The following is a 21,688-nucleotide window of genomic DNA, read 5'->3' on the forward strand; positions in this document are numbered from 1 at the left end:
TTGTGCAATGCCCGCAGAGGTCAGAAGAGGCTGTCGGATACCCTGGGACTGGAGTTATGAACAGTTGTTAGTTGTCATGTGGGTGCTGGGATTCAAACCTGGGTCTTCTGCAAGAGTCAGTGTTCTTAACCGCTGAGCCATCTCTCCAGCCCCAGTTAATTTATATTCTTAAGTAATAGGAGCCATGTTGTAATTTAACAATTTCAGTTTACATGAGAACTTACAAGTCAATTTGATACTTAGTAAATTATTATTTAATTGTTTCCTTAGTATTAAACATAAGTCTACATATTCACAACCATCTCATTCAATAAATACTGTGGTTAGACACAATGTCACAACAAACCAGTTTCAAAACCAAGACCGATTAATTACCTTGACAAAATTCTGATCAGATGTATATAAAAGAAGTTCTTAAAAACCAGCAGTACTTTACATATACATCCATATACACACATACATACATACATACACACACATTTGTATATATGTAATATATATAATATATATGAATCTCATCTTAAAAATGGCTGTGCTGAACAAAGCCATATACATTGATGCTAGACATAAGGGCTTTCACTTGAAGAAAGCATTTTCAGAAATATTATTTGCATTTTAATATGGTAAATATTTCTAACTTGGTTTCAGACTCAACAAGTGATGGAAAACAGAATTAAAGACTGTTTAAGATTGACAGTACAAAAAGCATAGAGTATAATAGTTTTCATGAGTATGAGTCAAAGACAGCTGTCTACAGTTAACTCTTTCCTATAGTAGCATGCAGGAAATTAGAATGAGAGCCAAAGGCACAAAAGCACAGCCCACAGGGTCAGAGGAGTCAGCATGCCAAGTCTGCAGGGCTGGCAGTCTGTGACAGCAACAGCTCAGGCTCAGGGTGGTCCTTTGCTTCCTATGAGGAAAAAGGGAGTGGGAAAGATTGGGAAAGAAACAAACCCAAAATCATATCACTGCCCAGCATCTAAAAAGACACACTGTAGTCAGCAGTTATGAGCTAATTCTCAGAGATATCTAGAGGTTGTTCAGTGTTTGCACAAAAGTGTATGCATAAAAGTACATGGTAATTTTTACAAGATAAGTATAATAATGTCTATAAGTAGTTATTCTGAGCACATTGTAGTTGTCTCATTTTGTCCCAGGCTGTTCTGAAGGTAAGAGACTGGCTTAGGCCATCTTGGGGATTGGTTCTTACAAGGTACCCCAGAAGTCATGTGCTACTAGCTCTAATCCAGGGGTCCTCTAGCCAGAGAAACAAAAGCACCACTGCCATGTGGCCATTTCCAGGAGCCTGGTGGAGCTCTTCCAGGTATCAGAGACCACCATTCAAGCCAAACTAAGATTTCTGGTTTCAATTACCGATAGGAGTTTTAGGAATAGCTAATATAAAGGCAGTTCAATGCAGACTTAAACCATGAGTGCTAAAAGCAAGAGTTTCTCCAAGGGAGAAAAGTGCAGAGCCACATTTACACCAGCAGAGTTTCCAGGGACAAAATGTTCCCTCCCCCAAACAGGCCACATTTGCCTGCATACAGAGCTACACTGCAGGAAACAGAGGACAAAGGACAAGATAAAAAGGACAGGAAGATCAGTCCCAGAATTCATCTGAGCTCTGAAGATAAGTCAAACATAACCAACTGGAGTTCAATTTACTCAAACCATTTTCAGGCTTCTAGAAAGCAACACAAACCAGACTGAGAATATCAAAACCAAAATACTTCCAAAGCAAGCAAACCAGAGATACTTTAAAGCAAATACTATGAAAGCAAACCCAAACCAAAAGGTATCTAACAAATAAGGTCCTTAAACAACCAACTCAGATACTGTTTTTTGTTTGTTTGTTTGTTTGTTTTGTTTTTTGGTCTTTTTGAGGCAGGGTCTCCTGTAGCCCCAGCTGGCCTGGGACTCACTATCTTACTGTGCAGACCAGACTGGCCTTAAACTCACAGAGATCTACCTGCCTCTGTGTCTTGAGCAGCTTCAGATACTGTTTTGTATAAACAAGTAGCACTTAAAACTTTTGTTAATCACTTAATAGACCTAGAATCATTTTTCAATAAATTTAAAGATGTTTAAGGTCCTCAAATTTATAAGGCCTTTAACTCTACTATTAAAATATTCATTTTTATAAATCTGCATGTGTATTTTAATTAGGTATGCCAAAATAAAGCAAAATACAGCCAATAATTTTGTGTGGTGGTTTGAATGAAAATGTCCCCCCATAGGCTCCAAGTGTTTGGACATTTGGTCCCCAGATAGTGGCACTGTTTTGGGAGGTTTTAGAAGGTATGGCTATCCTGGAGGAAACATGTCACTGGGGGTGGGCTTGGAGAGTTCTTAAACCTTGCCAAATCTGCAGTTGGTCTCGCTTCCTGTGCCTACATGATAAGCTTAGTTTCTGCTGGTCCAGCCACCTCCAGCTATGTACTGAATGTATTAGAATAGGGAATTAAGAATTAAGAATTGTATTGAATGTAATAGAATTAAGAAACTAAGAATCAAAAAAGAACTGTAGCAAAAGTATGTAAACATATCCAAAGTGTGTACATTAAAGATAAGAGCATCACTTAGTAGCCCTAGAATGTAACCTAGCAACCTGAGTGTAACTGTGTGATTAGCCAAATGACGTAAGCAACTGATAAAGCCAAGTCATGCATAAGAACTATAAAAACCCAGAGGAAAATCAGTTCGTAGGTGCACATATGAGCTGAACTCCCGTCAGCTGTGTGGCCCCATCTTCTAACTGATCCCGTCTCTGGACTGTGAGAAAAAAGAGGAACTTCATGTCGCAAACATCCGAACCTGACTTGACCCTAGACCAGGAGACAACCAAGCTGAGCCGAGACTATCGTCACCACATCCAACTGAGACGACACCACTCGGGCATTGGCCCTAGGACTGGTACTCTTATCTGTCGTTGTGTTATGTGTGAAATTTGTTCATGATTCCCCAAATAAATGCATTGAAAGACATTGGCTCTAGAAATATTTATCCTCCCTCGCATAACGAGGTGATGCTCAACTAAGCCTTAATAACTCCACTTGCGACAAGCTACCATGCCTCCCTACCATGATGTACTGTAATTCCCTTGGAACCATAAGTTCAAATAAACTCTTCTTTCTGTAAGTTGCTCAGGTCAGTGTTTCTATCACAGCAATAGAAAAGTGACTAATACATTTTGTGTACAATAAATGAATGAAAATAATAACTGAAGTGGCCAGTTTTTTTTGACAAAAACATATGAATACAATGATCCAGGCACACATGACAGAATTACTTGAGATCTCAATGTTATGCCCAGATATCGTGACCCCCCAATGCCCGCCAAGGAGTCTGGAGTGTATGCAATAGCAAAGAGCCTTTATTCAGGCTTAAGCTTGAGCCCTCAGATTTCACCTATGCAGCAAATCTGTACTGAGACCCCCCGAACCAGGGTGGGGTAAGCTTTTTATAGGGAGTTTTGCTGAAGCCCGCGCATGCCAGATGTGCTTTAAAATAATTGGATGGTCCTATGTTCTGAGAACAGGGAGGATTCTTATTGGTAGGGGCTGTCTTAAGGGCATTGGAAGGTGCTGACTGTTATCTGTAGGGGCAGAGTTTCTGTTTCTACCTTATAAGGCTTTTACGTGGCCAGGCTTGCTTGATAATTAACTGTGGCTTTCTGGGGGGAGGGGGTAGCAACTGGAGATTTACAACATGCCTGGGCTTGTCCAGGCTTACCTGAAACAGCTAGCCAAATGGAGTCAGTGTATTCTGACTCTTGCATTTTTGACTCTTCATTCTCCCCTAGAGTTATGGCAGGGGTTAAATATTTAATCCAAGCAAATTACAGAAACAGAAAGAAGTGTTTAGATGAGTCAGAGTCCCATATTTCCCCCTCTCCTAGTAACTAGGGATGACCCAATCATGGGTCTGGGTGTGGATTTGCTAGTCATACGTGGGTGTGATGAATCCAGGTGGCAACTCTGTCTACCTTTACTGCAGTTGGGGTTGTCAGGAGCACCACATACAGTCCTTTCCAGTGAAGTTCTAGGGTCTCTCGGTGGTATCTGCAAACGTAGATCCAATCACCAGGCTGGTAGTTGTGCAGGGTAGGAGGAGGAGCAGTCTCATAAATGGCTTTCAGATGGGGCCACACATCATTGTGGGCATGTGCCACAGCCTCAAGAGAATCAAGCAATTGACAGTTATCAAACTTAGCAAGCAATTCAGCTTTTAAATTGGGGTGGATGGGAGGGGGTCTTCCAAACATGATTTCATATGGAGTTAAACCCAACAGATGGGGGAGTTCCATACCCTGTATAGGGCAAAGGGAAGGAGAGCCACCCAGTCCCCTTCAGTCTCCATGGTTAATTTTGCAAGGGTCTCTTTTAGGGTTCTATTCATCCTCTCTAGCTGTCCAGAATTCTGGGGCTGGTAGGCACAATGTAATTTCCATTTTTCCCCCAGTACTTTTGCTAACTCGTATGTTACCTGAGAGGTGACTGCTGGTCTGTTGTCTGAGCTCAGAATGTCTTCCAGTAGCTGCTTGGTGACCATTTGTGCAATCTCATGTTTGGTAGGGTACGCCTCAGTCCATCCTGAAAATTATCTACCAGAACTAAAAGATATTTGCAACCATATTTGCCAGGTTTTATCTCTGTGAAGTCCATTTCCCAGTGGGCTCCAGGCTTGGAGCCTCTTAAGCAGGTCCCCTGTTCTTTGGGAAGTTTCTCTGCGTTTGTCAGCCTGCAGCTAAGATATTTGGAGGTAACTGAATCAACATGTGTTGGGGGTTCAGAACCTTGGAGTGAGCGTTTCTTAGGAGATCTTCTGTCTTTTGAATACCCAGGTGGGTGGTCTGATGGATGTGATTGAGAAGGTCTTTGGCTAAGTTACTTTGTAGGATAATCCTGAGGTTCCCTGTATGCCACCAGGCATCAATCTTTTGGGTCATTGGAAGTTTGTATATCAGCCTCAGGTCATCCTTTAAGTAATCAGGTTGGTCTGGTAGCACGGGTGCCCCTGGGTCCAGCAGATGGACAACCAGGACTGGGGAGGCTTCCAGGGCCATCTCCTTGGCAACCTGGTCTGCCTTCTGGTTTCCTCAGGCTATAGGCGTATCTGTCTTCTGGTGCCCAGGGCAATGGATGACAGCCAGTTTCTTGGGTAGCCATAGGGCAGCCACTAAGTCTAGGATTTCTTGTTTATTTTTAATAGTCTTTCCCTCAGCTGTGAGCAGGCCCCTCTCCTGGTAGATGGCCCCATGTACATGGGCTGTGGCAAAGGCATACTGGCTATCTATACATGTTCAATTTTATGTCCTTGCCTAATTTAAGAGCCTTGGTCAAGGCTATCAGCTCAGCCCTCTGGGCTGAAGTCCCTACAGGTAGAGCCACTGCCCAGACAGTTTTGGTCTCTGTTACTACTGCTGCCCCAGCATACCTCCATCCATTCTGCATGAAACTGCTGCCATCAGTAAACCAAGTAGCTTCTGCATCAGGAAGTGGCTGAACAGTCAGGTCTTTTCTGAGCCCATGTGCTTGTCTCAAGATCCCTGTGCAATTGTGCAAGGGCATGTCCAGGTCCAGATCAGGCAGCATAGTGGCCAGATAGAGGGCTGTGCTCTGGAGGAAACGAATCCTTGGGGGATTAAGAAGCAAGCTTTGATAGTGAGTCATTAGGGCATTGCTCAACCAGTGGTTGGGTGGCTGCATGAGAGGTTGTGATACACAATTCTTGTCCTAAGGTTAACTTGTCTGCATCTTTGACTAGAAGAGCTGTGGCTGCTATAATTCAAAAACATGGCAGCCACCCAGCGGCAAGTGGGTCCAGTTTTTTTTGACAGATATGCCACTGGCCTATTCCAGGGCCCCAGAGTGTGAGTTAGGACTCCTTTTGCCACCCCCTTCTTTTCATCTACGAACAGATGAAAAGGCTTAGCAACATCCAGAAGTCCCAGGGCTGGGGCAGCTAGGAGGGCCTGTTTGATCTTACTGAAGGCCTCTTCCTGGACCTCCATCCAAACAAAGAGCTCGCTTTCCCGTGTGACTTCATAGAGGGGTCTCGCCAATTCAGCAAATCCTGGGACCCACAAGCAGCAGAATCCTGCTGACCCCAGGAACTCCCTCACTGCCCTCTGGGAATGAGGGGTGGGTATTTTCATCACTGTTTCTTTCCTGGCATCTGTAAGCCACCGTTGCCCATCTTTTAATATGTATCCCAAATAGGTAACCTCTCTCTGGCATATTTGGGCTTTCTTGGCAGATGCCCGATATTTCAGTCTACCTAGGGTTGCCAGGAGGTCTCTAGTTCCCTGCTGACACTGCGAGGTGTCATCAGCAGCTATCAAGATGTCATCCACATATTGTAATAGGGTGAGCTGGGGGTGTTCCTGCCGGTACTCACCCAGGTCTTCATAGAGGGCCTCATCAAACAGGGTGGGTGAATTTTTGAATCCCTGCAGCAGGCGGGTCCAAGTCAGCTGCCCGTTGAAACTGATTTCCTGGTCTTGCCATTCGAAAGCAAAGAAAGGCTGGCTGTCTTTGGCCTGAGGAAGGCTAAAGAGGGCATCTTTCAAGTCTAACACCGTGTACCAGTTTCTGGAAAGTGGCAAGGAACTCAAGAGAGTGTAAGGATTAGGTACCATTGGATGAACATCCATAACCCACTTGTTTACCTCTCTCAAGTCCTTGGCTGGCCGATAGTCAGTTGAATTTGGTTTTTTGACCAGCAGGAGGGGGGTATTCCAAGCTGATCGGCAAGGCACCAAGACACTGTGACCTCTCAGGTGCCTGATATGAAGAGTGATCCCCTGCCTGGCCTCCTGGGACATAGGGTACTGTTTAACTCTGGCTGATAGGATTCCAGGCTTAAGCTCTATCCAGATGGGGGGCTGTGGGCTGCCAGCCCCATGCCCCCTGTCTCAGCCCAGGCTGTGGGGAACTCCTTTAGCCAGGTGGAAATCTCCTCCTTTGGTGTAGAGGCTGGTTTTTAATGTAACCTAAACCCATCTTCTAGTTGTAGGGTGAGTACTTGGATTGAGTGGCCTTCTTATTCAGTCATTTGGGCCCCACTAGGGGTGAAATGAATGTGAGCACTTATTTCTCCAAGCTCAAAGATTTGTACCCCTCTTCAGGCCCTGTCTCACCCAGCAGATTTTTCTGGGCAATCTTTTATTCAGTGGCCCATCTTTTTGCAATAAGCACATTGGTTCTTCTGTAACTTCAGTCGCCCTTCCCCAGGGTTTCCTACCTGGGTCTGCAGAGAGGTAGCACAGTTGATGTTCCTGCTCATCAGGCGACCTTGTGGTCATAGCCAGAAGGATCTTAGCAAAGTCTCCTGTCTGCTTGGTACTAGAAGCAGCTGCGGCTCAAGCTTGTTTGTCTTCCAGGCTTTCTCTGTGGTTATAGACCCTCTCTGCCACTGCCAACAGCTCCGGCAGAGTCGTATCTGCCAATCTATCTAGTTTCTATAATTTGCACCTAATGTCAGGCACTGACTGGTTGACAAAGGCCAATATGACTGCATTCTTGTTTTCTGGTGGTTCTGGATTCATGGGTGTATAAGTGCGCAATGCCTCAAGGATCCTTTCTAAAAAGGCTGCTGGGGATTCTGTTTTTTCTTGCTGCAGATCACTAATCTTAGCCAAATTAGTTGGGCACCTTGTGGTGGCCTGGAGACCCCCCATTTGAGACTGGCGGTAGACCTGGAGCCCCTCCTTACCTTCTGCCACATCGAAGTCCCAGTTTGGTCGGCTAATGGGAAGGCTTCATCAATCAGCACCTGTTTGGTGGTGGGATTCCCATCCACCCTGGGGACCAGCTGCTGGGCCTCAGTTTCGATCCAATCCCTCTCCTTGGTGGTAAATAGAACCTGTAATAGCTGCTGGATGTTGTCCCAAGTGGGCTGATAGGTGAAAAGAACAGATTCTAACAGATCAATAAGGCCCTGTGGTTTCTCAGAGAATTTGGCTGTTTGCAATTTCCAATTGTAGAGGTCACTGGTGGCAAATGGCCAATTTTGCATCTGTTGGTCTCCTTCCTCATTAAGGGGTCCCACTGCCCTTAAGGGAAGGACAGTGGAGTCTGTCGCTGCTTGTGGCTATCCTCTTTGGACCCTCCTCCGAGTTTGGGGAGGGCTTTCAGCCCCAGAGGCCTGGGCAGCCTCAGCCTCTCCTGGGGGCTCTGAACACCCCAGTTGTGCCAGAGGTGTGGGAAAGTATGGGGGAGGCTCAAACAGAAGTTCTTCCTTCGTACTGCCCTGGAGGACAGGATAAAGTGGGGCAGACAGTTTAGTTTCACTTTTCTGCTGCTCGACATCATGCAGGGAAAGGATGGTTGTCTTTGAATCCTGCGGCAGCAAAAATGGTTTGAGCCATTGGGGGGGAGGGGGCTCTTCAACCAGGATCTGCCAGGTTGCAATGTAAGGAACCTTGTTGGGGTGTTCTGGTCACCCAAAAATGATGTTTTTAGCCCTGTAATTAGTGGGGAGGTCAAATGTTCCCTCCTCTGGCCATCCAACATTGAAGGTTGGCCATTCATTCCTGCAAAAGATAGTTTGCCTTTCTTGACTGCCAACCCTTGTTCTCTAGCCCTCTTTTTGGTCCTGGAAAAGACTTAAGGGTGTTACTTGACTTTGTCCCATGTCTATAACTAAGTAAGTCACAAATAACACAGACAATACAAAGACGCACAATGACAAGACAATACTTCCTGGTGCCTTAAGCAAGAACTGAAAGTGGGATGTTGGCCTTTCGCCGTTCCGCAGATGTGACCTGCCTCACCCCTCAAAATTACAAGCGGGATCCGATCCCTATCAGGTGGGTCCAGGATGTCCCCCAAGTCCCACGGCCCAGGGTCTTCCAGTGCGTAGACCGCCAACAGGCTAACAAGGTAATGGGGCCCAAATTCAAGAGCTTGCAACACAAACAAGGAGACAAAGACACTTACTGGCTGGACCAGGCTCAATGCTCTGGGGGTCCTGTGGGGTCTTGGGGATTCTGGATGAGCCCTCAAATGTTATGCCCAGATTTCGTGACCCCCAATGACTGCCAAGGAGTCTGGAGTGTATGCAACAGCAAAGAGCCTTTATTCAGGATTAAACTTGGGCCCACAGATTTCACCAACGCAGCGGATCCGTACTGAGAGCCCCAACCAGGATGGAGAAAGCTTTTTATAGGGAACTTTGCTGAAGCCCGCATGTGCCAGATGCACTTTAAAATGATTGGATGGTCCTATGTTCTGAGTACAGGGAGGATTTTATTGGTAGGGGCTGTCTTTAGGGCATTGGAATGTGTTGGCTGTTATCTGTAGGGCCAGAAGATTCTGCTTCTACCTTATAAGTCTTTTACATGCCTGGGCTTGCTTAATCTGTGGCTTTGGGGGGGTAGCAACTGGAGATTTACAACATGCCTGGGCTTGTTCAGGCTTGCCTGAAACAGCTAGCCAAAATGGAGTCAGTGTATTCTGACACTTGCATTTTGACTCTTCATTCCCCCCTACAGTTATGGCAGGGGTTAAATCTTTAAGCCAAGCAAATTACAGAATCAGAAAGAAGCAGTTAGATGAGTCAGAGTCTCACACTTAACACATGAGAAAATTTATAGACATACATGACATAATTGCATGAAATCTCAAACGACACATGGAAAATGATTATCATAGACACCCATGACATAATTCCATGCAAACTAGGTGCACCCAAAATACAAAAATCAAGGAGTTTTGTTCAGATGGCCCTTTGCATGTAGGCACTCATCCTTTAAATGTGGATCCAAGAATGCTTCCTCCATAATCTCCTCATAGCTATGGGGAAGTTCTCCCTCCTCTTCTGGTAAGTATGAGGCTAGGTTTTAGGGTTCAAGTAGCATCTATTTGGGCTCAGGGATTCTTATTCAGCATGGCCTGATTTCAAGTCCCTGGACTTCACAGAAAGTTTTTAATTTGGAGAGTTTTATCTTAATGCTATAATTTCACACATAGTGAATTTCACACATAGCCTAGTTTAAAGTTGTCCAGCATGATTTGGAGGACAGTCTGGGTCTGACATTTGGACTGGGAGGAACCCATGTGAAATTTTATATGTGCCTGAGATAGGAGGGGTGGAGGGTCCTAGTTTCCCTCATTCAGATGTCTTCCTGGCTGGCCATTTCTCAGTGATTTAAGAGATCTTACCTTAGGACCACACATTTAGTCTCTGTGCTTGGACACCCCTCAGGGGGACCACAGGGTGAGGCTCAGTCAGATTCCATGGCCTCACAGAGCCATGGAACCATTACTTTCACTCTCACATTCACACACAATCATTCAGAGTTTAAGGTAGTTGTTCCTTACTTATTCCCACTAAATTCCTGTTCTACCTAAAACCAGGCCAGGACCTTGGAATCATGTCAAGGTTTAGTTGCGGCCCAGTTTCCTGCCTGATTCCTGTTTTATCATAAATGGGACCAGTATCTCAGAATTACCTTGAGGTTAAGTTCTTGTCCCCATTCCTTCCTGACTTGAGGCCAGTGCCATCTTGGAATCACAAGACTTTGTATGTAGCCTCCTGCGGGGTATCAGTGTGTGTTGGCTTCCAGCTGTCTAACCTGGGGCCCATTACCTGGTCTGGACATCCATTCTGGGACTCTGGCTTGCTTCACCTGGGTCCTGGGCTATGCAGCTCTGTCTGGCCTCCTGGAAGGAGACCCCAGAGGACATTTTTCGGGGGTGCTCACTTCTCTGTTCTAGGTGCTGCAGGGCTGCAGGGCCCAGGAGTGGCAGCCTCCATTATCAATGAGAGTAAGGAGATTTGATCTCACTGGGGAACTCCAGAAATGTTATGGAAAAGTCAGAGACCAACAGCTGAAATCAGGCGAGGAGAGGAAGTTTAATTTGACACTAGCGGGACTGATCCCATAAATCAAAGGAGTCAGACCAGGAAAGAGAAATCTTGAATGATGGCATTGATTTGGAATTCCATTTACTGGCTTTGAAGGTCTGAGCTCTGATCTGAAATCAACTCAGAGCTGGAACGGGAGGCCTCAGTTCCCTGGGAACTTGGATGTTCTTCTTTTGCAGTTATTCCTATGATGAGACTGACTGTTCCTAGAATCCTATTAAACATACCTAAGTAAGCTTGTATAACAAAGCTGCGTAGCTAATAAAGTTATAATTAAAGAACAGAATGTTTAATAAGGACGGATACGATTCCAAAACGGGCTGAGCCCTGGGAACACAAAGGTACTGCAAATATCATGAAGGTACGATAAACATCATGATGAGATAATTTGGCTTGTGAAGAACATTTTCTCTTCCTCTTATACTATAAATAAGGTTTTTTCTTAGAATAAAGTATGCATTGGTTTACACTCCACTGCATCCCCTGCGTCCTGATTTCTCCTGCACATAGGGATTCCCAAGCCCATCAGGCTTGAATTGTGGTCACTGAACTGTGACAGCTGACCAGTAGGTGCTGCTAAGCAGCCATGAGGAGCTGCAGGAGCAAACTTGGTGGTGCCTAATCCATCAGTTGTTAGTGGATCACACATTTCTAAGTCCCATGATAGGAAGATATTTTTTTACTTCTGTACCCGGCACATAATAGACTCCATAGTTCTTGAAATGGATTATTCAGCAACCAGGGAAGTATTTTTTACACAGTATGCATCAAAATCAAACAAAGAAGTAACAACAAAACAAAATAAAAAACAATGGTATTTCTGTGTAAGGCTCTTTAAAGCCTTAAAGCAGTCTAAACCAGAAATGAGTTGTTAAATTAAACAAAAGGAGATAAATTTGGTCAGGGATTAAGACTTGATCAACCTATAAATGGTGACTTCCACTGTCCTTCTAGACATAGCAAAATATTTGGATATAAACAACAAATTATCACTTTTATCTGTTTCTGTTTTGCTCAAGTGCCATCAAATGTTGTTTCTTTCACTTCCCACTCCCAATGCTTTTCAATAATTTCTAATTAGTGTCAGTGTAATGGGAAACTGTTAGCAAACCACTATAATTTTGTGAAATGAATACCTGTATACAATGAAGTTGAGGGCTGGAGAGATGGCTCAGTGGTTAAGAACACTGGTTGTTCTTGCAGAAGACCCAGGTTCGTATCCTAGCACCCACCTGGCAGCTAACAACTGTCCGTAACTCCAGTCCCAGGGGATCCGACAGCCTCTTCTGACCTCCGTGGGCATTTCACAATAAGGGTGCACTTACCTACATGCAGGCAATACGCGCATACACATAAAATAAAAATAACAAATAAATAAATAAATAAATAAATAAAATGAAGTTGAAAATAGACGGGTTGTTAGACTGCTTGTTAGAATGAACTAGAAAAATGAAGAGTGAATTAGCAGGTTTTCTGAGAACTCTTAGCAGAACTTCCCTCCTATCTTTCCCAGTTCTTCAGAGGCCTTTCACTTTATTTTACTTCTCCTGCTTAGTAGTAACCTGGAATTTAATTTTGGGAAACTGTCTCCTGTCTCCACTGAGCAGGTTCTATTGAGGGCTATAGTTTGCATGCTGCCCCCACCCCAGAGACCTGAGAAGGGACCCCTAAATCAAATTAGGTCACTCAGAGACCTGGTGCCTGAACACTGTGTAGTGCTGGAAATCATGGGCATATTGTTTTCTTGGTGTTTTATAAAGTCACTCTGGTAGTTCTTGTTTTCTAGGACCCCATAGCTGCCCAGATTCCTCTTTTCAGAGACCTTAGTCTTCATTTTTCCTTAAAGTCAGTCTATTTTCTTCCAGTAAATTACTATTTGCCTCTATGAGCAAGTCGGTTTCTGTTTATTACAGCCCCCAAACAGTGACTAGTAGAGTGAAGAAATGTTCTAACTAGTTAGAAATCCAGTTCTATGATTGCTTCTATAATCTCTGTTAAACTTCTTGAGAAAGGACAGTCTTATGATAATAAAAACTTGTCTTGAGGGTAAAGAATAACTAACATTTACAAACATTTACTATGCTCCCCACAATGTTCTAAACATGCATGATCTTTAATCTTCAGAATGATCTCATTGGATATGTATTATTATCCCCACTTTTCATGATAAAACTGAGACAGAATTATTATGGAAATAGAAGAGCAAGTCAGTTTCTAAAAGCTTTTGCAATGTGTTGGTAATTAAGAACTCTGGAGCAGGGAAAGTCTAGAGAGAGAAATGGGGAAGTAAACTGGAATCTTCCCCTGCCCCCTGTGGTTATCCAGGACAGAAGCCTGTTTTCCAAAAGATCACATTCCTGTATAGAAATTTTTGTTGCCTAAGGCTTTCACATTTCTGTTACCTTTGCATTTCTATTACCTTTGTTGCCCTGTTATCTTACTTAATTACTATGTATATGCTCTGTACCTTTTGTTTGCATTCCTTATGTGAGTACAAAAACCCTCCAAAACTTGAACAAGGGGTCTGAGTCCTTTGATTGGGGGGGTCAATCCTGCTAGTGTCAAATTAAACTTCCTCTCCTCACCTGACTTCGGCTGTTGGTGTCTGATTTTTCTGTAGCAGAATGATTAAGTAACTTTCCCATTATCACATGATCAGAATCAAAAGTTGGCCATGTTTATTCTATAGACTATTAGAAACTGCATTAATTTTTGAGGGCTGCTGTAACCACGGCTCAAAGTGGGTAGCCTAAAACAACAGAAGTCTGCTATTATTATCACATGCTTCTACAAGTCAGCTGAGCCATGCTCTCACCCTTGCTTACATGTCTTTCACATCTGGGTGTATTAACTAGAGTCAATAGGCCTTAACATATGCGACAGAATGCATGAAATCCAGTGGGGGGCAGGGGGCTCTAAGGGTACAGATGGGTGAGGGAGTATAAAGATGATTAAGATAATTTATATGAAAGGCATAAAAATTCGATAAAAATATACACTGAAAAAATCATAGATGCTGTTTAAATAACATTAAAATTCACATTATAGAAATAATTTACCTTAATAATTTTAAAATATATTTTATTGAGGTTTTGTGTATTCATACAAATCTTAATCATCTTTATACTCCCATACTCATCAGCATCCTCCCACATTTCCCTCTCCACTGAATTTCATGCATTCTGTCATTATGTTAAGGCCCACTGAGTTAAGTTAGTGATGTCCCTCAGTGCAAGTTCATCCACTCGGGTCTAGTCAGCCTATGTAGACTGACTCCCTTAAAAAAAATCAGCTATTCCTCACCCAGTAGTAATTAACTTCCCAATAAATAAATAATTTTAACTTATAAAAAAGGTTGATGTCTTTCAAATACAGTTGTGGTATCCTGTGATCAATAGCAAATGCTTAGGTGGTAATCCAGGACGTTTATTTGGTGCTGCTTTTGTAATATGGTCTACATGTAGAACCACTCCTGCTGCTTCAGCTGCATTCAATAGAACTTGTTGCTTTACTTGGACACTTTCTGTTAGAACCAGTACTCTCGTATCACCAATGATGCCTTCCTTCACATCCAGTTCAGCAGTTGTATGGCTTTCACTGTGAGTAGCTCAGAGCTGTACCACAAGATCTGCAGTTCTATAGCCTTCACTGTCACCTATGATTTTGGCAACCTTCTTAGTGCGTTAGCATAAGACTCCATTGCTACAGCTATATTTTCCTTGGTTTAACTTTGGTGTTTTGGATGAATCTAGAAATGCATTCATTTCTTTTAGTGGAGTATAGTTTTTTTAAAAAAAGTATTCTCCCCTTTCTATCTCTAATTTTTGTCAATTTGTGTCTCCTCTTTCTTTTGTTTGGTTAATTTGGCTAAGGGTTTGTCAGTCTTACATATTTCCTCAAAGAACCCATTCTTAGATTTGTTAATTCTTTGTATTATTTGTTTTGGTTTCCTTAACTTCTGCCTTGGTTTTTATTATTTTTTCCTATCTACTAGATTTGGATTAGGTTTGTTCTTGTTTTTCCAAACCCTTAAGTTGTATTATCAGGTCATTTATTTGAGCTTTTTCTGATTAAAAAAAATTTTTTTGGTCTTTTTTGAGACAGGGTCTCCCAGTAGCCCCAGCTGTCCTGGAACTCACTATGTAGACCAGGTTGGCCTCGAACTCACAAAGATCCACCTGCCTCTGCCTCCCAAGTGCTGGGATTAAAGGCGTGCGCCACCAAGTTGGTCTTTTTTCTGATTTTTTAATGTAGGCACTTTGAGTGATAGATTTCCCTCTTAGAACTGCTTTTAATGTGATCCAGAGGCTTTGATGCACTGTGTTTTCATTTTCATTTATTTACAGGAAGTTTTTAAAATTTCTTTCTTGATCTTTTTCTTTGACCTGTCCATCATTCAGAAGTTGTTTAATCTCCATGGATTTGTGTAATTTCTAGAGCCCTTTTGCTGTTGAGCTCAGGCTTTATCGTATTCTGGTCAGAGGAAGGACACACAGAGCTATTTCAGTTTTCCTGTATTTACTGACTTGTTTTTGTCCCAGTATGGAATATCCTGTAGATATCTTTAAGTCTACTTGATATGTGATTTTATTTATTATTTATTTATTTAGAGACAGAGTCTCACAATGTAGTCCTGGCTGGCATGTGTTAGAAAATGTTAGATGGGGATTGACCAGGGTGACATGAAAATGGGACTGACCTCAGGAGCAGCTAGCTGGTTCTTTGTTAAAAACAGTGAAGGTTACAGACAGTTTCTCTAGGATTTGAAGCTGTGCTCCAAGTTACAATTGGTGGGCTGCTTATAAGAGATGGGGGATTGAGAAAGGGAGGGGTGGGGTAGGGCTATTTTTGTAGTTCAGTGTAAGTGCTGGTGACACGGTTTGGAGGTTTTGAGACAGTATGGGCTGCTATTTATTTTTCTGAGATAACATAGGCTCTTGGTTAAGGATTTTGCTAATATCCTAGGATATTAGCTCAGATCTCAGGTTTACTTAACTGGTATGGACCCTTTGGAAGCTAGCTTGGGGCCCATTTAAGTCCAGGCATTTATCCTTCAGCATGGAACTCAGTATATATACCATGCTAGCCTCAAACTCAGAGATCTGCCTGCCTCTGCCTACTAAGTGTTGGGATTAAAAGGCGTGTGCCATCATGTCTAGCTATGACATCATTTAATGTTTGTTTTTATGCTTATTTTTTGTTGAGATGACCTGTGTATTGGAGAAAGTGGGGTATTGAAATCACTTCCTGTTACTAACTTGGGTTAATCTGTATCTTGAAATCCAGTAGAGGCTTTTTTTTGTTGTTAATGAAATGGGTATGCCAGAGTTTGGTGTGCACATGTTTAAACTGTAATGTCTTCTTACTTAAATGCTCTTTTGATCAGAATAATCAATGATTTTTATGTTCTGATTAATTTTGGTTTGAAGTCTGTTTTGTCAGTGGGATAGCATTGCCTGCTTCTTTCCTCGTTCCATTTGCTTGAAATACTTTTTTCTTTGAATCTGCAGTAATGCCCATCCTTGAATATAAAATGAGTTTCTTATAGACAACAAAAAGATGGATTTTGTTTCTTAATTCCTTCAACTCTTGATTTGGGAGTTGAGGCATTAATGTGTAAAGTTATTATTGAGAAATTGAAAAGGTTGTGTTGATTGCTATCATTTTGTTATTATTTTTGTTGTTTGTGTTCTTAGTCCTATTTTGTCTTTCAGTAATTATGGCTTTGTTTGATTTCTGTAACCTGTTAGTTATGTGTATTCACCCTTTCAGTCCAAAATATTGCTTCTGGTCTTCTCTGTAGCACTGGTTTGGTGTACACAAATTTTTTTAGCCTATTTATATCATGGAAAGTCTTTCTCTTTTAATTGTGGTAGAAAGTTTTGCTGGACAAAATAGTCTGGCTTGCCTGTGGTCTTTTAGAACTTGGAGTAGATTACTCCCCATTCTTCTGGTTTTAAAGTCGCCATTGAGAAGTCAGCTGCAATTTGGTAGGCTTTCTTTAATATGTGGCTTGTGACTTTTCTCTTGCAGTTTTCAATGCCCTTTTTTGTTCTGAATATATAGTATTTTAATTATAGAACGTCATGGTGGGAATTTCTTTTCTGGTCATATCTATTTGATATTCTGTGTGCTTCTTATATCTGTATGGGCATGTCCTTTCTTGACTTAGGGGAAGTTTTCTTCTATGATTCTGCTGAAGATCTGGTTTATGCCATTGACCTGGGATTCTTCTGTTTCTTTTAAGACTATAATTAATAAAGTTGGTCTTTTGATGGCATTCCAAAATTCCTGCATTTTCCTTTTGTGTATTAAAAATATTTGTGATATTCTTTGAATGAGTTGTCCAATTCCTCTAATTTATCTTCAAGATCTGATATTCTGTCTTATATTTAATCCATTGTACTTGTAAGGCTTTCCCTTGAGTGTCTAATAGGGTTACTGAGTTTTTCAATTCCATCTTCATTTCCTCTTCAGTTTTCTTCAGTATTTCTCTTTACTCTTTTGAAATTCTGCCACACTTTGGGATTTCAGCCACATATTTGTATTTTCCTGGACTTCACTTGGGAGTTTACTCCTATCCATTTTAAGTTCATTGAGGTGTTTGCATTTGTCCTCTTTGAGCTCATTGAATTCATTGATTTTCTTTTAAGTTAAAATCATGTTCTTTTAAATTCTGTATCTCCAGGTTCATCTAGGTAATGTTCACTAGAGAGCATTTTATAGGAGTAGTGCTTTTTAGTGGGGACATATTGTCTTTCTTGGCTTTTTGTATTGTTTGGTTTTTGCTTTGTAACCTGGGCATATGAACTTCTTTTATTGCTTGTGTGTCTGATATGAGATTCTATCCTACCTCTAATGAGTGGAAGTTTGGTTCTGTTTTTGTTATTTCCCAAACATAGCTGATTTCAGATAATGTATGTAGATTCGACAGGTCAGGCTTTTAGATAGCTGGTGTTGATATTTGGTTGGAGAGATGAAGTGATTCCAATTCAGTGGTAACCAAGAATGCACAAGAATGTTTCTCCTTAATGGGATTCAGCATAGAAAGTTGGTGTGGGGCAAGGGATTTGGAGAAGACTTATTAATAGAGTATGTGAGTACAACTCATGGTTGGGATTGGATGTGAGGGGGACAGGGAACCTGAGCAAAGGTCTGAGGTGATTTACTCTGGACCTCAGCTGGGTCTGGGTGTGTGTGGAGCACTTAGTTGGTTAGGTTGGTGTATTAGTTAGGGTTCTCCAAAGAAACAGAACCAGTAGAATGAATATGTATAAAGATTTATCAGCTTAGCTCACAGGATAGAGTCCGAGTAGTCCAACAATGGCTGCACCACACTGGAGAGGCTGAGAATCTGTAGTCGCTCAGTCAACAAGGCTGGATGTCTCAGTAGTCCCAATCTGGTGCTGGAGGTCTGACAAATTCCAAAATATCAGCTAGTCTTCGGTCTACAGCAGCAAGATGAACCCACCAGTGAGAGAGAAGGCAAGCCGCAAAAAGCCCTGTGTTCTCCTCTGCCATCAGAAGGTAACACCCACATTTAGGGTGTGTCTTCCGGCTTTAGATGATCCAATCAAGAAGTTCTCTTTCAGTTAATCTCAGATCAAATCAAGTTGACACCCAGGATTAGCCATCACAGTTGGTATACATGCCAGTGAGATTAGAGCTTGGCTAGGGTGTGTGGGGACTGGGATGACTTGGGTGGGGGTCTGGGGCACTCACCTGTTGGCATGAGTGCTCACACATGAGAACTGGGCTGAGGCATGTGGGGATGGAGATGGCATCTTGGCATTTTTATTATTTTTAGAATCTTAACAATAATTCCTCGGCAAGATAATTTTAACCAATATAGTTTTACTGCTCATTTTCTTTTTCATCATTTTTTTTTCTCTTTAGGAAACGAGTTTTATATATGATCATAAAAAGTTACCTTGGATAAACATTCAGCTTAAATGTACTATGCAGCATTAGCAAAGCATGGGCTGTTCAACTTTATAGTTCCTCTTTTTTTTGCCCCTTCACCCCAGCGAGGGAAAAAGGATGTCAGCATGCTGTCACCAGAAGAGAAATTGTGAAAGAGTCCTCACTGTAAAAAGGACAGCCCACAGCCGCCTGGGCTCTCAGAGGAGACCGAGCTACTCAGGACTTGCTAAAGAGTGTGTCTGTGTGTCTGATTGAACATCTGGCATGGAACCAAAACGGATCAGGGAGGGCTACCTTGTAAAGAAGGTAAGCAGGGGACAGTTACAAGGGTGTAATTGCAGATTGGCTTGCAGATCGTTGCCCTATTCCTTTTAGGATGCTTTATGTTGGATCTGCCAGGTTGAGATGAGAGAGTATTGCAGCATGTGACAGTGTATTGGGCTGGGGAGTCACTACATGTCCCACTACATGTTTTTTTAATCCTAAAAGCAGATTAACCCAGCTCAGGCTTCAGCACAGTTTGCTCTTATGAGCCTGAGAATTTCAGACTCTAGGATCTGGAAGGTCCTAGAATCCAGGAATCTGAAATCTAGGCTAACTTTCTCACACTTTAAAAGATCTTTTCAATAGCTACATGTGTGTCTTCTGGCAAAAAGTTCTCAAATTCTTGTGCGACAGAGGCTTAGAAGACTGTTCATTTCTTATTTAAATTTCTTGTGTGTTTGTGTGTGGAGAATTGCTGCATGAAACTCCTTATTCTCTTGTTCTGAGGGTGTGAGGGATTTGGTGTGTGTGTGGTGTGTGGAGTGTGCTGACTATAGCTTCCTCACTCACAACTCTAGTGAATTTCTATAACAGGCCACCAAAATGGTAGCTGTATCATCTTAAAGAGTAGCACATGGAGACACAAGTATACTAAAAAATGCTTAGTGTCACATCAGGAAAATTGAATTTTGTTAATGTTGTTAGTCTTTCTACTGCTGCTTCTGAGTTGTGAAACTCCCTTGCATGCTGAATTCACACATAGGCCCTGTTGACATCCTGTGGGCAACACTCTGTGCACACAGATGTGCTTAATGAAGCCAAATGGGCTTAGCAGCTCTAAATGTAGCCACTCTGACTAAACTCATGTGTAGTTTTCTAACTGAATGAACAGGCAATGTGTTTTATTTATTTATTTAATTCTACTCCATTCTATTCAGTTCATTTATTAACTAGCTAATAATAAATTTTTGAGATTGGGTCTTACTATATAGCTTAATGTAGCCAAGACTATCCTCGAACTCATGGCAAGCCTCCTGAATCAGTTTTCCAAGTGCTGACATTACAGGAATGAACAACTATGCCCAACTATGACTTTGTTTTAGATCATTCATTTCACATTTTAGCCTAAAACATTTGACCTCTAAGGGAAATAAGTACACAGTGTTGCTTGATTCCATTTTTACATCAGGTTAAGAGGGACCTTTCTTTGAGCATCTGCCCTAACTTCTTCATTTGCATGAGAAGAGACTGAGATGCCAGGGTACATGGCTGTATCAGAGTTGGGACCAGAAATACTCTAACTCCTGAGAAAATACTCTCTCTGTTCAGTATCCTAGGGTTTTCCAAAAATCAAAATTAATCTGTGTTAGTGTAAATAATATATCTGTGTGATGAGAGGTATGAACTGGTGACAGAGAATAAATAAGCTTCTAGAGCATATTCTCTTGGACTAGTTGAACTTTGAAACATCCTTTGGAAAAGGTATATGTAAATGCACAGAAGTAGATATAGATTCTTTGTAATAGGCACTAATACCCTCTCTGATGGCCAATAATAATTAATGTTGACTGATTTCTTTCCCGATCACTTTGAATAGTATCTTGAAACAAACAAATGAAATAAACATTTCCTGCAAGTCTAAAAAATTTAATACATTTATTTAGTGTCTGTGTATATATAAAAATGGACAGTGTGTTCCATTGTGTGTGTGTGTGTGTGTGTGAGAGAGAGAGAGAGAGAGAGAGAGAGAGAGAGAGAGAGAGAACAGAGAAGAACACCAGAGGACAACTTGCAGGAGCCATCTCTCTCCTTCCACTGTGTTGTTTCTGTGGGTCTAAGTTGAGTCAGGCTTGGTGGTAGGAACCTTTACTTGCTAAGGTACCTCATTAGCCTTATTAAAAATACAAAATATTATAAAGTTTATGTGCTTATGTTTTACAGTCACTAAGTCATAAAAATATAGAAGATCTGATTTGTAATAAGAGGCCATTTCACTAGAAAGTAGAAATGATTGATTCAGAGTTGTGAAGCATGTGGGCTTGATAGATCTTAATTAATGAGAGTAGTTCTCTCAAATAATGACCTGTAAATGCCAATCTAGGATATAAGTCTAGAAGAAAGCATAGAAAAATTTCATATCAATAGTTCCACCATTTATATCTTCTATAATTCTTATGGAAGTTGTATTTATATTACATTTAAATTTTCATATTTTTGCATTTTTCTCTGGGGTCACTTAGACACTCTTTGTTGTAATATTCTCAAATATTCTCTAATTCAGCATTTGTTTGAATTTTTTCAATGCTGAGGCTCAAAAATCAGGACCTTGCATATGGCAGGCAAGTGTTTTACCACTGAGCTATAACTTCTGCACTCTAACTTGGCATTTAAAAGAACTGCTTGTTTCAGAAATAGTCACTTTCTCAACTGCAGAACTAAGCCTGAAACTAGAATTTCCTAATAAGGCATTGCAACTCTTAACTTCCTTATATTTTAGATTTCCTTCAGTTATATATTGTGTAAATTAAAATCTATGTATCTATATAAGTGTAGCTATCATCTGGAATCTGGCACATAATAAACATGACATAAATGAAAAATTTCACTAGTATAAGCACACACACAC

The 21,688-nt window shown here is 41.7% G+C and overlaps 1 protein-coding gene across 4 annotated transcripts in view; it reads left to right on the top strand.

The window, feature by feature from the left end:
• The window catches only part of Plek (pleckstrin), a 141,568-nt gene that overhangs the window by 70,718 nt on the left and 49,162 nt on the right, over positions 1 to 21,688 (top strand). For 2 of the 4 annotated variants that reach the window (XM_029563931.1, XM_008833833.3), the window contains one exon: positions 18,903 to 19,104. The exons of the other annotated variants lie outside the window; for them this stretch is intronic. In XM_029563931.1, the coding sequence (XP_029419791.1) occupies positions 19,063 to 19,104 (42 nt within the window). In that variant the 5' untranslated portion in view covers positions 18,903 to 19,062. The remainder of the gene's footprint in view (positions 1 to 18,902; positions 19,105 to 21,688) is intronic. 4 annotated transcript variants of the gene reach the window in all.

The sequence above is a fragment of the Nannospalax galili genome, unplaced genomic scaffold, assembly GCF_000622305.1.
Source record: "Nannospalax galili isolate Female #2095 unplaced genomic scaffold, S.galili_v1.0 scaffold576, whole genome shotgun sequence".
In the NCBI taxonomy this organism is placed as follows: domain Eukaryota; kingdom Metazoa; phylum Chordata; class Mammalia; order Rodentia; family Spalacidae; genus Nannospalax; species Nannospalax galili.